This window comes from Akebia trifoliata, chromosome 6 (genome assembly GCF_017979445.1).
Source record: "Akebia trifoliata isolate Shusen 1 chromosome 6, ASM1797944v1, whole genome shotgun sequence".
NCBI classification, from domain to species: domain Eukaryota; kingdom Viridiplantae; phylum Streptophyta; class Magnoliopsida; order Ranunculales; family Lardizabalaceae; genus Akebia; species Akebia trifoliata.
The window spans coordinates 20097088-20112111 of NC_141380.1; the positions used below are offsets into that span (position 1 = coordinate 20097088).

Genomic DNA, 15024 nt, shown 5'->3' on the forward strand with positions numbered 1-15024 from the left:
GATATTTTTTATGAGTTCAAAATGATTATTAAGCGAACTCAGACAGAAAAAGAATCTGTTGTAGGTAGAATTAAAAGTGATCATGGTAGCGTATAAGGGGATAGTTGGTTCATACAATTTTGTGATAAAAATGGAATCCGACATGAATTCTCAGCTCCTAAGACCTCCCAACAGAATAGAGTTGCTGAGAGGAAAAATTTTGTTATTTAGGAAATGGCCACAGTCATGCTTCATAGTAAAAAAAAACTTCCTAAAAGTCTATGGGCCGAAGTTGTCAATACTGCTTACTAAATTATGAATTGAGTCTATTTTCAAATAAGGTTAAACAAAATAGCATATGAACTGTGGAACGACAAAACTCCCAATATCAAGCACTTTAGAGTCTTTGAAAGTAAATGTTATATCCTTAAAGACCGTGAACACTTGGGAAAGTTCTATTTGAAGAGCGACGAAGTAATCTTTTTGGGATATTCTTCAAACAGTTGTGCATTTCGACTATTTAATCAAAGGACCTCCTTTATTCAAGAATCTATAAATATAGTGATCAATGATCAACTCATTAAGGATAATGATTCCTTTAATATAGATGTTGATGATGAGGGAGTATTTCCCATGTCATCTTTACCTCTATCAACATCTCAAGTCTTGGAGACATTAGCTATTGTCAAGGATCATCCCACCAGTCAAATCCTTAGAGATCCTAACATAATAGTTAAAACCAAACAACACCGTGACATGTTGAATAGTTATCTCTACTTTACATCCAAAATGGAGCTAGAAATATTAGTGAAGGCCTCACTGATGAATATTGACTATAAGCCATGTTAAAGGAACTTCTTCAATTCACTTGGAATCAGGTGTGGTACTTAGTACCCAGACCATTTGATAAGAATTTTATCAGCATCAAATGGATATATATAAGAATAAATCCGATGAACTTGGTAATGTTGTTCGAAACAAAGCTCATCTAGTAGCTCATGGATACTCTAAGATTGAGGGTGTTGATTTTGATGAAACTTTTGCCCCTGTTGCAAGGCTTGAGTCTTTGGATTCTAATGTCCATGGCATGCTTTATGAAATTTAAACTATTTTAAATGGATGTCAAGAGTACTTTTCTGAATGGCAGTTTAGATGAGGAAGTCTATGTTGAGTAATCCAAGAGTTTCATTGACCCTGAACATCCTTACAAAATCTTCAGACTTAAAAAATGTACTCTATGGCCTTAAATAAGCCCTTTATGCTTGGTATGAATGATTGACTTAATTTTTAATCAACCATAACTATTTTAAGGGAAGTGTTGATCAAACACTATTTATTCAAAAGGTCTAAGGTCATACCCTTATTACCCAAAGGACTCACAAGTTTTCCCACTTGATGTAATCTGAATTTGAAATGGGCATGGTGGGTGAACTCAACTTCTTCTTTGGGTTATAGGTTAAACAGCACAATGATAGTATGTTTGTCTCCTGAACAAAGTATACTTGTGAATTGGTAGATCGTTTTGGTTTTCAATCTAGTAAAACTTATCACATCCCAATGAGCACCACACTCAAGCTTTTTAAAGATATTTCTGGAAAAAGTATGGATCAACACCTTTATAGGAATATGATAGGTAGCTTTCTTTACTTGACAGCAAGTTGACTAGACATCTCCTACTTTGTTGGAGCCCGTGCTCATTTTCAAGTTGATCCTAAGGAATGGTATTTAACAGCTATCAAACGGATCATTCATTATGTGACTAGCACTTCCAAGTATGGCCTCTAGTACCCTTTTAATTCATTTTCAGTTATTTCTCTGTACTCCGACATCGACTGGGCTGAAAATATTAATGACCAAAAATCCACCAATGGCTGCTACTTTTATATTGGAAACTATTTCGTTGCTTGGCACAATAAGAAATATAATTCCATTTCCTTGTCCACCACTGAGGCCAAGTACATTGCGGTCGAAAGCTGCTATGCACAACTTCTGTAGATGAAACTGTTTCTGGATTATGGATTATCTCAATAAATGATGAGCCTATTTTACAACAATACTAGTGCCATCAATATATCAAAGATCCCTATCCAATACTCTCGGACCAATATAGACATTCAACATCATTTTATATGCATGAGCTTGAAGATCATGTCATTTCTCTAAATTATGTTTTGACCGAGAGTCAACTTACCAATATTCTCACAAAATCCTTGGATTCAATGCAATTTGAACATATTCGAAAATCCATTGGGGTGTGTTCATTATGAGCCCCCGATTTGAGATATTGGCTGAGTGCTAGATAGCATTTTTGGAAATCTTCGATTTTTATTTTTTTGCCCAATATGGGAAAATTCAAGTCCTTGAACTCATTTCTTCTGTGTATTAGTTATATATGAGGTTTTGACTTCTTTCGCATGAAAATTTTTCACATATATTTTTCACGTCGTTTAGGGCTTTTTGAATAATTTTGCCAATTCTTGAGATTTTCGAAACTTATGGGTATTGGTAGATTTGGGTTTAGAAACCCCCTTAGTTCCTTTTTAAGCTTTTAGTATCTTCTTTGCTTCTTCTTAGCTCATTTTCTCTTTTTTAGATTCTCGAAAATTCTACAAATTGGCAAAATTTGTCACATTTTTTCGGGAATTCTTAAGAAAGAGTTGGGGCAAGAAAATGATGTTTTTTGGAACTTACCATCATGAAAAAGATGAAAAAATTTCAAAAAAAAATTTCCTCCGCCCGGCGTTGTCATGCACACCCATTGACAGTGCTGATAACAAGCGTAAAAATGCCATCAAATTCATTGTTTCTTCATTTTTCTTGCTTTCTCCTCTCCATTTCTTCGATCCAATGCCCTTTTCCCTCTATCCCTTCCAATTTTCTTGTTTTCTCTATTTGGTATGATTTCTCATCCATTTTCTTCAATTTTTTGGTTGAACATTTTTTTTATATGACCATATTCATCATCTTCTTCCTCTTTATTTTCTTCTCCATCATTTTGATTGTGGATTTCATGTCCAATAAAGGGCAACCCCGTCAAATTTTCCCCCTCGTAGCTCCTCTCAAGCCAAGAAATTCAAGGATGTTGAAAGCGCCCTCGATCCACGGGGAGTACGGATCTACTTTTAATTTTTTAGGCTTGGGAGTCGCCACCTAGTTATTACGGTCTAGGATCCGAGCATTGACTCTAAATAGATAAAAATAACTAATCTACAAATAAAAGAAACTATGGTCCAGGGATCACGTTACGGGGTTGAAAGGTGTTAGGCACCAACTCCGCTTGGCAAACGCCGGTCTCTACTATTTCCCAAAAAAGATTACATTGTTAAAAGGCCTAAATAAAAAAAATAAGAAGTATACCTAGATGATCGCAATGATTTTTTCCCTCAGAACTGGTGGAGAGACTCATTGTATGAGATTCCTTATTTTATTTCCGTTACTGGATCTACTTTTGATCTCCAAGTTGAGGTATCTAGATCTGAGTATTTCCTATGCTTATTTTGAAGGATTTCTGGATGTTTTTGGAAGGTTTCTGAATATTTTTTGAGTGAAAACTAGGATTTGAATGATAGGTAGGGAGTTAAGACTTCAAAATTAGGGTTTGGAGAAGGCTAGGGTGACTTTTTGACCTATTTTTTCTAGGATTTATTTTGACCTGTGAGATTGGGTTGTGGAAACTCCTATTTATATATTTTTTTTGGAAGAGTTGGTGTTTAATTAGGTTTCTTTTAGATAAGATGAATTGGATTTTTGACTTAAGTCTTATTTGATTGACTAGGTTTATTTAGATTAGGGTTTTAATTAGGGTTTTGACTTAAGTCTTATTTGATTGACTAGGTTTTAACTTTTAATTCTTACGTACAATGAAAAAATATATTTTTAATTTTTGGAGAACCCCCATTAATTAAATTTTAATTCTTTAGGCCCCCTAGATGGAGGGGTCTATTAATAAATATCAGGGGGCTCCACTTAAATAAGTGGACAACCATCAACGATTTTGCCTGAGAGCTTGATTGATTGGCTTAAAATTTTTAATTTTAATTAAGATTTAACTTTATATTAATTAATATTTTAATTATTAATTTTAAAATTTTAAATTGTTAAAATTTAAAAATTACCATTTTGCCCCTGAAGAGGACTTTTGCATTGAAAAGTCATTTTCTGATGTTTTAGAACGTTTTGAAATTAATTTTTCATAAGGAATTCAATGGGATTATTGGTTTGTGTCACTCATAAATTTTTTGGCATTAAATGATGGTGAACCCTATAAGAAGTATTTTCGTAATTTTGTCAAATTTGGTGAAAGTTGACGAAATGATTTATTTGATTTTTATTTGTCATTTTATGTGTTTGAAAGGATTTTTCTAAGCGTACTGTGGGCTCTAAGGATGTTTTGATGTTAGGGGTATTTTGGTAATTTGATCATTTTTTAGTGATTTTTATCATAAAATTTCTTTTTGTCTGAAAAATGATGATTTTTATGTTGTGAGTCATATTTTCTTAGTGTAGCGTAGTTTCTAAAGTTTTGTTTTCTTGAGATACCTCATCTGAATGTTTTGAAACATATGTAGTAACAAATAAAAAGCATTGGAATATTCATCCATCATTGGGAACTGTCACAATCGAGTTGACGAGTTGATCAATCAGGCATATGCAAAAAATGAGGTGTCTACAGATGTGGCTTCCTTTTCTCACCTCGTTCCTCCATCTTCCCCTCCGCCTTTACCCTCTTAAATGCTTGATGAGGGTTCCGAATCTGATAGAGACCAACCCTACAAGCTATGATGGTTACGTCACACGATATACCTCTTTCAAGAAGTGCTTTGTTGTTTGTAAAATCAACATTGAAAAAGCCACCACCCACAAATTTAACGTGCTTGATCTACTTGATCTTGTGGCTTGGGAAAAGGCGATCCATTTTGGTGGCGATGTTTATCTAATGCGTCCGCTCAATTTTTATGCTAGTGTGACGGAATTGACATTCAACCTCCCGTTTGTTGTTGTCATCGCATTCCATCTTCAGTTGCCTCTCCACACTATGGTTATCCCCTATCTCATTGGTAAACTATTAGGAGCCTTGTCACTAGCATTCCCATGCCTATGCTGAAGTCTGACTATTTACTTTGATAGAACCAACTCCAACAAATGTTAGGTGGTCCCACCATAAGGCTCAGATTCCAAAGATGGCGATCTTCGCTCGATAAGCATGTTCACTCCATTGCAGATCATACACAAATTTTCCTCTAAAATTTATACCTTCGCATTGGAAATACATCTAAGTTGGCATCCCATCAATATGATTTTGTATATTGCATGGCTCAAGGTGTTCCAATGTGTTTATCGACGCTCATCTTTCAATACATTGTTTTGTCAGCGTCTCAAAAGTTCAAGAAGTATTTCAGCTTTAGACATCTCATATCGCATCTCACCCTTGTGTTTTAGCTAGCTTGGTGTCAGTCTTCCCCATTTGATTTCAGCCAAGACCTTTGGCGACACCAATCTGGCCAACATGCTCAAACTAATCGTTGGCTCCCCCGATCCCCTCAACTTCCTTCCTCACCGTTAGATGAGGAGTCCCCAGATGCTCAAATGCCTCCCATTGATAACCTTGGCCAAGAGTTCGACATTGAGGCTCGTTTGTCCAATCTGAAGCACTAGTAGCAAGCCCTTGGCTAGCAACAACGTATGATTCTCCAGTCACAAGAATGATTAAAACAATCTACTGTCTGGATCGAATCTCGTATGGAGAAGATTCAGCAATACCTTCGCCATCTTGTTCAATCTTACGACCCTTTTTTTATGCTAACCCCACTACCTCGGGTGACTTTGGTGATGTTTCGGTATCGTATATATCTCTTAGGTAGTTGGATTGTTGTTTCGTGTGAGTTGTAGTCTATTGTCTATTTGTTTGAGTCATGTCCTTGTATCATTGACTTTTATTTTGTAATATCGACAATTATGTATGTTTTTAATAGTAAAATCTTTTGCCTTTATGTTGTTTGCTTATGATCGATTATTTGCATATCTTCTATTTTGTTTGCACACATATGCATGTTCCGGCACTAATTTATTGCATTATGTATTTGTTGTTTATCATGCTATGCCTATGTTTAATAGTTATATCATTTTTGACATGTTTCTATTTGCTTCCACTATGCATCTTGCTTTGATATTCATAATTATTGTTTGCATATTTATTTTTCTCCTATGCTTATTGGTATATATTGTATCAACACTGGGTTAATTACGCCCTTTGTCAAGTACTGACAAAAAGGAGAAGAATAATGTTTCCACTTGTGTGTATTGTTCCAGTTGAATCTTACAGGTAAATCTTTCAGGGGGAGCAAGAGAAGCAGTACCTAAGGGGGAGCGAAACATTTAGATTCTTAGAATTTTATTTTTAAACACTTTTACAAGATTCTAATCGAGTAAGTGTATTGGTCATTTTGGAAATATTTCCCAGACTATTTAGTCTAGATTATGTTTTGTCTAGTAATTGACAAAGGGAGAGATTGTTAGTTTCACATTTTATCAATCCCGAGACTTAAGTTGTGTGTCGGTCTGGTTTACAATTGAAGATGTCAAGACCTTAGTAAAGCCGTTTAATCTCAAACACATTGACAAAATGGTTATTATGTGTGTGCATAAAACATAAATGATAATGAAACTACCTGGACCATTCCTCAACACCTAGATGAATGTTAGGTCGACTTATATTGGTAAATACCTTGACCCATTCATTCATTGAAGTTTTTGGGAGCTTTAAATGGTAATAAAGGGTATTTTGATAATTTAACTACTCTTAGACCATCACCCATCCTTGGTGAGTGTTTGGGGATCTTATATAAGAAAGATCTATTAAATCTTTGAATCGTTTAATTACCGGACTTCTCGAGAGCTCAATTTGACATGAAATGGCCTAAAGGGTATTTTTATAATTATACCACTTTGGCCATGGCCTACCCCTTGATGAAAGTTTTTGAACCTTCTATTTAGTAAGATTTACGAAATTCCTGAGTGGTTTGCTCATCAGAGCTTCTAGGAGCAAGATATGGTCTAAATGACCAAAAAGGGCATTTTGATAATTTACTTGGTGCCGTCAGGTTGTTCACCAAGGGCTTTAGTAGCAAAGGCCATTTTCTACCAAGGGCATCAGGCTATCATCCAATGGTACTAGGTGAGTGCTCCAACGGTCCAAAAAATTGAAAATATGGCCGCTGGAGCACCCTTCGCAGTTGAGAATCAACCTGACACCACCGGTATGTTTTTTTTTGTGTTTCAAAAACCTATAAAAACTCAGCTCTTGAGTTCATTCTTGGGTTATTTTAAGCACAAGAGAGGACTTGCTTCTATCTTTCATCCATTGGAAAGTCTTCTCAAGCATGGAAAGCCCAAACATAAGTTGAACCCCACCCACAACTTAAGCCTTCTCTTATTTGACCCTGTTCATTCCTTTACCCTAACCTTGTACACATATTGGAATACATCAATGGAACTTGTAGCATCCTCTTGAAGCAAGGAGTCAAAGTGATGATGAAGAAATCCTCAAGGATATGAAGAACTCAACCCATTTATTGGAAGATCAATCAAGTTGAGTTAAGTTCTTGTAAGTTTGTTTTCATTTTACTTTCATTATCTAGACGATCTTGGTTCTAGTCAAAACCAAGCTCTTGGAAAGAGTTGATGACTCTACTCAAGAAAACTAAGTTGTGGATTCCCTAAGGACAAAATCTACAAGTTTGACGAAGAAGCATTATTATCAAATGTTTGATAAAATGTCTACATTATATTTTAGAGTTATATGGTTTGCCATGAGTGATTTAAGTTGAGCTTATGCATATTTATGTATTTACTTACTTTAGCATAATCTTGAGACTCAGGATAGCTTCTTGGGTGGTGAAATTATTTTGGTATCTTGATCTCATCAATTGTCTTTCTTAGATATAATCTAGGAGAATTAAAAGGATTTTTAGTTTTACTTATTCACCCCTTATAGCTCTAGACACGGTGCAAAGCTCGGAATTTCACAATCCTCTTGGTTTGTGAAGTTAAACAAATAGAATCCATCGTATAAAGAAAGAACATTAAGGTGACCCTTCAACTTCCACATTCACGTAATTGCTATTTTCAACCCATGAAAAAAAGGCCATCATCCCAACATGTAGCTAACTAAAAAATACCTCCACGTAGGGCTTCCTCCTCAATAATGTCGTTTAGAACCTTTACCATTACTATGTCTTTAAACTTGAAAAAGATCCAAGCCCGTCAAACTTGAACTTTAAGCTTTATTAAAAAGACTCTCCCATGAGAATCCAAAAGACGAGGCCACCATTAAAGCCTAAAATGAGTTTAGAGTAAATAATAAAAGAAGAAAAAAAGAAAAATCGGAAGGACCCGTCGCTCCACACTCTGGGGGACAATCCCCCAAGGGCTATGAAGTTCCTTGATCAAGGTAAAAAAAAGTAGAGCCACCCCAAGCAACCTTCACAGTTTTCTCTCTCAACAGAATGAAAGCAGAACTTTTCTCTTTAAACTGTCTATCTCTTTTCCACATCAAATGACTCACTACTATAGATGAATCCGCTTTTGCCAACTTAGCTAAATATATCTATAAAGGGAAATGCTCAGCAACAAACATTTTGACAAATATTTTGGCAAAACATTTTTCAAAATATGGGTTAGAGGTATTGGAATGGGCTGATTTTTGGTGAGGATGATATCTACGGTGAGGAGATCATCACCACCAAAAATCAGTCCATTCCAAAACTTCTAACCCCATCAAAAATGATTTACAAAAAATGGACGGTCCACGATTTTTCAACTTGTAAACTAGGACTAGAAGTTTTGGAATGGGCTGATTTTTGGTGAGGATGGTCTCCTCACCGTAGAGATCATCCTCACCAAAAATCAGCCCATTCCAAGACCTCTAACCCATGTTTTGAAAAATGTTTTGCCAAAATGTGTGTTGCTGAACGGGACCCATCTATAAAATATGATAATAGGTCAGATTAGAATGGATAATATTAAATCCTACTCCATCTCAATTTAATGAGGTCAAAAATTTTGAACCAAGACATATCTTTGTAGGTTCAATATCAGGGACTTAACCATTATATTTCAAAATAGGTGGGGATGAGCTAGTGGGCTATTAGGCTCAATTAACACATGTTTAGTCACAAAATCTATATTTTAATAGTTAATATATAAATAAATAAATAATTTTATATAAAAATAGATGGCTTATTAAAATGGGTTTGACATGGATCAGATCCAACTATATCCATATTCAAATCTAATTTTTTTTTTTTTAATTTGGATTTGAATATGATTCGGATTCTACTAGATAAAATTATATCCAAATCATTTGACTTTTACTTAATTTGGATTCGACACAACCCAAATTACTTGATTCGGGTTAGGTTAGGTCGGATAATTCTAAAACATTCAACAATTTTTTTTCTGTTGTACTTCCTTTTTAATTGCTATACTATTTTATTTTACCATTATAATCATTTTATTTTAATAAGAATTCGAAAAAAAATATTTTGAAAAACCTGAAAATTTAGTTTTCAAAGCAATATATTATTTAGGGGTCATATTTAGCACCCTATTATTTGTCCTATGTCTTTTGTCCTATATGGGTTAGAAATTTTAGAATGGGTTGATTTTTGATAAGGATGATAATCTTTATAGTGAGGAGATAAAATGCATAGGGCATAACTTACGGCTCTGTACACGTTCCATCACTTAAATTTTGGCGGATGTAAAGATTGATCTATATCGGACTTGGATCAAGAGACATCAAATCATATGACTCATTTGTTTTGTCTGGATTTACTCCAACAATCCAAATATGCTAAATTTGAATTTTGAATAAAATCCAATCCATTTTATGCTCTAAAATATAAGAAACCCAATTGACTTGATGGCATGTTCATGAATTCAGTCTATCCAAAATATTGGATGAGTCAATTGAATTTTGTACTTTTAAGGAATAAAATGGATCGGATTTTATCCAAAATCCAATTGATCCGAAATCCAAAATTCGAATATAGTGCCAAATATCAATCAATGCGGTGGACTATTCACGTTACCATCAGCCTTGAAGACTGTGACGAATCGTCCGAGTCATCTGGGCTCAAACACGTTTCAGAATCATACCAGTATTTTTCCCTTGTACGTATCGCCCACCCTATTTAAGATTCAAAAGCAGGGTAAAAATACTAACCCACACACCAACATTTAAAAAGTAATAAACCCAACATACCAAACACAGAAGACCGCCCGCCTGTACGATCTCGTAATAATAATCTTCCTAGCCATTAATGGGTGTCTCAGACCCTGTAAGATCTACCAACAACCATGATTTCTACTTCAATTTTTTTTCTTTTTTAATATGGTTTGTTGAAGTAGCAGAGATTGTTTTGGTTTTTGTTGTTTAGGTGATGATGGAGAAAGAAGAAGAAAATGAAGAGAAGAACAAGAAGGATAATAATGGAGATCAAGATGTCAAGGAAAAGGAGAAAGATTATGAGATTGGTAATTTTCAAGAGCAGTCTTCTCATAGAGAATTTATGGTGTCAAGATTACATAATTTGAACCCAACAAATCCTCTTAGGATTGTCATTCAAGGTGCCTCTCAAGTCCCCACTCCCTCTCCTGCTCAACAACCTCTCACAACCCCTCAAGTAAGATTCCTAGACACAACTTTTTCTTTTTTGTTGCTGATTTTAGAATTTATTAAGATATGGGTATTTTTTTTTTTCAGCAATCAAATTCATCTACACTAAACTCAAGATCTTACACCAATAGAATCTCTCTGTTTCTATTTCTACTCCACATGGTTGTTGCAATTGGGTTAGTTTGTTTTCTTGGATACAAAGCAGTTGAAGGGGTTTTAAAAGGAGGAAAGATTCAAAGACAAGAAAAAAGGGTGTTAGAGTATTGGTTGCCACAAATTGAAGCTGCAGGACTTCTTAGTATAATTCTTGCCTTTTCATGGCAAAAAGCTGTAAGAGTATGGCCACTTTTCATGGTTAAATTCATACTTTGGAGTAGTTTTACAACATCACTATCAGCTGGAATTCTCCTTCTTTGTTTCCAAAAAGCCTCAACAGATGGTGTAGGAGTAGCCCTTGTCGCCTTTGCAATTGGTAATGGTCTCTACTCTTGTTGGGCCACTCAACGAATCGGGTTCACGGCTCGAGTCCTATCAAAATCGCTCGAGCCTGTTGCGAAATTCCCTGATTTAAACCAACCCACTTATTGGATGCTTGGTATTGGGTTCATATGGATGTCTCTTTGGGTATTAGCTGTGATTGGAGCCTTTAATTTTTACTTCCCACCATTGATCATAATTGCATTGGTTTTGAGCTTGGCTTGGACAACTGAGGTGTTAAGAAATGTTGCTAATTTGACGGTAAATCGGGTTATCGCTTTATATTATCTTAGAGGAATGCAATCTAATACCCAATTTTGCTTCCAAAGAGCAATGTCAAGGAATCTCGGAAGCGCTTGCCTTGGATCACTCTTCGTGCCGGCCATAGAAGCATTGAGGATCATAGCTAGAGGTCTTAATTTGCTTGAAGGGGAAGATGAGTTTATGTTCTCATGTGCCCATTGTTGCCTCAAAGTTATGGAGTCTATCTTCCGGTATGGAAATGGCTGGGCCTATGTTCAGGTATTGACATGTTTCCATATTTCCACTACTTTTAATTTCTTTGCACTTTTTTACTTGAGGTAATTGATGATATATAATCAATTAGTAGCATAGATACTAACTAGTAACTACTAACTTTTAGATGTGGGGCTCATCTTAAGAACATGGATCTCAATTAAAAGATCTCTAATGGACAAAAAATATTCCCTATTTATAATTGAGTAATTAAAACCAAAGCCCACTCTTGAATATTTCCTCTAACCTCTAGTGGTATGGAAATAATGGATCCCAAGTGATAAGAACCCGTCTTGACCTGTTTTTTATGAGTATCGAGAAGGTGGAAGATTGGATAGAGTGACTTTGATTTTCATCTAAACCAAGTCAGTAGTTATTCAATCACCATTATATCCATGAAGGACATAAAGAGAAGAACAAGGATTCAAAGGAAGGAGTTGAGGCTAGTATGATAAAATTTTCATAGTAGGCAATTATCTCCATCTCTCATTGTGATCCCCTGGTTAGTGACTCCCAAGGCTTTATCTATGGAAGTACAAGATGAATTGGAAAGACAATAATGCCCCCCACTTATTATGGTTAGTCTTGTTGGTATTGACATGTTCATGACCTGGTGACAGTTTTCGAACTTGTCACCTTCATTGCTCGAGCTTGAGATGTCATCAGTTCATTTTCCAAGAATGACCTATGATAGGTTCTTCTATATTTAGAGAAATGTCCCACAATATGATTTGGTATCCATGGATGGTCTTCTCCGACCCACCAATCCTTACCCTTTGTTTTATGATTCTCTTCATTCGACTATTTGAGCCCATGATTTAAGAAATCAGCATTTGTATCATTTTCTTTCTCATGTGTATTACTCGATCATCATACATGGCACTTTTTAGAATGTGTGACATTGGTTGACTCAATGTGCCTACCTAGGATTCTACATTATTTAGGGTTTTGGTTTTTGGATAACACAAGATAAAAACTTTAGGGGTTTTGCTTTTATGGAGAACACATGATTCAAACTTCAATAATGATGATACACAGTTGTATTAAGTTCAAAATTCAAATTTTGTTCTAAAAAAATATCATTTTAAATATACTCTAATGATTATGGAAAGAAACCCAAAAGCATCATTTGTATAATCCTCAAAAATTTTCCTAGTTTATTTGAAAAGTTTCCTTGATTTATTTGAACTACACCGAACCAACCCATCAAAATAATTGCCGAATCCAAACTTGGTTATACCATGATAGAATCACCTGACTTTGAATCACTGCTCAAATTAAATGTGATGTTGTAAACCTTATTATAATCAATAAAATAGATTCAGTATTGAGATGAACATGCTCATCCAAACTAGGACAATCTCATCTCTACATGTATAAAGTTTACAAATTGTAATTTTGATATCAAATGCAATGGATCGAAGTAAACTGTTTCAAGGAGTGTTGAAAATAAATTGAATGTGTATTATTAATTTCTGCAGATAGCTGCCTACGGAAAGGGATTTGTGAGGGCATCACAGGATACTTGGAGGCTGTTTGAGGGGCAAGAGATGGAACAAATCGTGGATTCGGACATAACCAGCTCAGTTTGTTTTCTGACTGGAATCTGTAGTGGCTCAATTTGTGTCATTGTCACTGCCTCATGGACTGCGGCCGTGCACAAGAATTTCACAGCCACTGTTTCCCTCCTTGCCTTCTTCGTTGGATATCTCATGGTTGGTGGTTCAAATGGTTTTATTTGATTGTTTAGTTTATATTTATATAATTCTATGATGGGAAATGCTAACCTCTAATGCAAGTACTGAAAATTCTTAAAAAGCAATTCTTATTCATCTTCTAATGACAAAAAAAAAAAAAAAATGATTTTATCAAACATTATTCAATGGTACTTCTGTAAATAAATCTTTTTAGCCTTGAAGATTTAGGAAAAGCACTATATATAGCAACACTAAAACCCTTTCTTTTTGCCCTTAATTTATTTTTATGAAGAGTTTTTGTTGAAAAAAAAAATGATTTGAGGTTGATGACATCCAGGGGAGGATTTACGGTAGGGGCACTTGTCCCCACAAGAATTTTTAAAAATTATAAGGATTTACAATGGAAATAAAGAAATCTCACGCTATTGGCCACACAAGAAATTTGTAAGTCTTAGTTGCCCCCCACGTAGATAAAATCCTGACTCCGCTCCTGATGACATCTCATGCTTAATTTGTTTCATAGTTTTAAAACTCAAAGCCTTTGAATGAGTCAAATAAATATATATTAAAATTTATAATCTAATAGCTCGGTTGAATCTCTGACCTGACTCGGTTCATTTTTGAGTTTGTATTGGAGGGTAGATCAATTATTTTCTTGACTTGGATATATAGTTACTTGTTGATTTTAATGTTTAGCAGACAAGGATCGCCATGGCATTGCCGCACGCATGTGTGTGTTGTTACTATGTGTGCTATGCGGAGAACCCGGAGAACAGGCTATTCGACAAGATCATCCCCGACCGCATCAGCATGATAAAATCGGGTCGTGATGTTATTGCTCCAACCCCTCGAGTTCCTCGTCGCGTTACAGCCTAAGATCTACCATTTTGGATACAGAGTCTGATTCGTACAACAGTTGCATCACACTCGATTGTGGCCAAGGGATCGATCCAACTAAATGGGTTAGTGGTAGTGGTGACCGTGACGACGAGGACCATAATATTTATTTATTATGGCTCATTCTTTATTGGATTTCTTAAGATTCGCAACCGAAGCAACAAACAAGAGATGGTATCGTCTTATTGTTGTAATAAATGTGTAGGACATGTACATGGGAAAAAGTGGGTGGATATGAGTCACCAAAATAATTAAAGAAAACTTGTGGGGTACGAGATGTAAAGTTTTGTAAAGCATGTTTTCAATTGTGAAATTATTGTGTACACCATACGTCAAGCAACATCATATCACAATTGGAAGGGGGAGGCTCTGGCACGTTTTTCTTGTAATGTTCTGTAGCAGCACTTTTTCGAACAGATATTTACTATTTTCAAATTTATGTGCTATGCTGATGAACCAATGGCATGATGCCATGTGTATTGAAAAAAAATAAATAAATAAAGCAATTAAACCGCTACAAAATTTTCTCTTTACTCTCCAATCACTCTTACTCATTTAATACATATGGCATCATGTAATTGGTTTATCAGCTTAGCACATAAATTTCGAAAGAATAAATATTTTTTCTAGCATAGAATGAGGGTGAGGAGACTTCTTTCTACAATGCTCAGTGTAACTTTTGTTCAGTGACTCGATAGTCCATTAGTAAAGATATTGCTTGTAAGCAAGGTTGATCTCAGTCCGGAACAAAAAAGGTTGGGATCAATCATTTTAGATAAG

The 15024-nt window shown here is 35.3% G+C and overlaps 1 protein-coding gene across 2 annotated transcripts; it reads left to right on the forward strand.

The window, feature by feature from the left end:
- Window positions 1–10167: 10167 nt before the first annotated feature.
- On the forward strand, window positions 10168–14633 carry LOC147400379 (Plasma-membrane choline transporter family protein). Of its 2 annotated transcripts, none has more exons than XM_086446044.1 (5): window positions 10168–10319; window positions 10419–10664; window positions 10745–11656; window positions 13132–13365; window positions 14044–14633. In XM_086446044.1, the coding sequence occupies exons 1-5, from the start codon at window positions 10302–10304 to the stop codon at window positions 14221–14223; spliced, it is 1590 nt and encodes a 529-aa protein (XP_086302170.1). In that variant the 5' UTR covers window positions 10168–10301; the 3' UTR covers window positions 14224–14633. The 2 variants fall into 2 exon arrangements, with proteins under 2 accessions (XP_086302170.1, XP_086302171.1); XM_086446045.1 differs by having other exon boundaries at window positions 14047–14633.
- The last annotated feature ends 391 nt before the right edge of the window (window positions 14634–15024 follow it).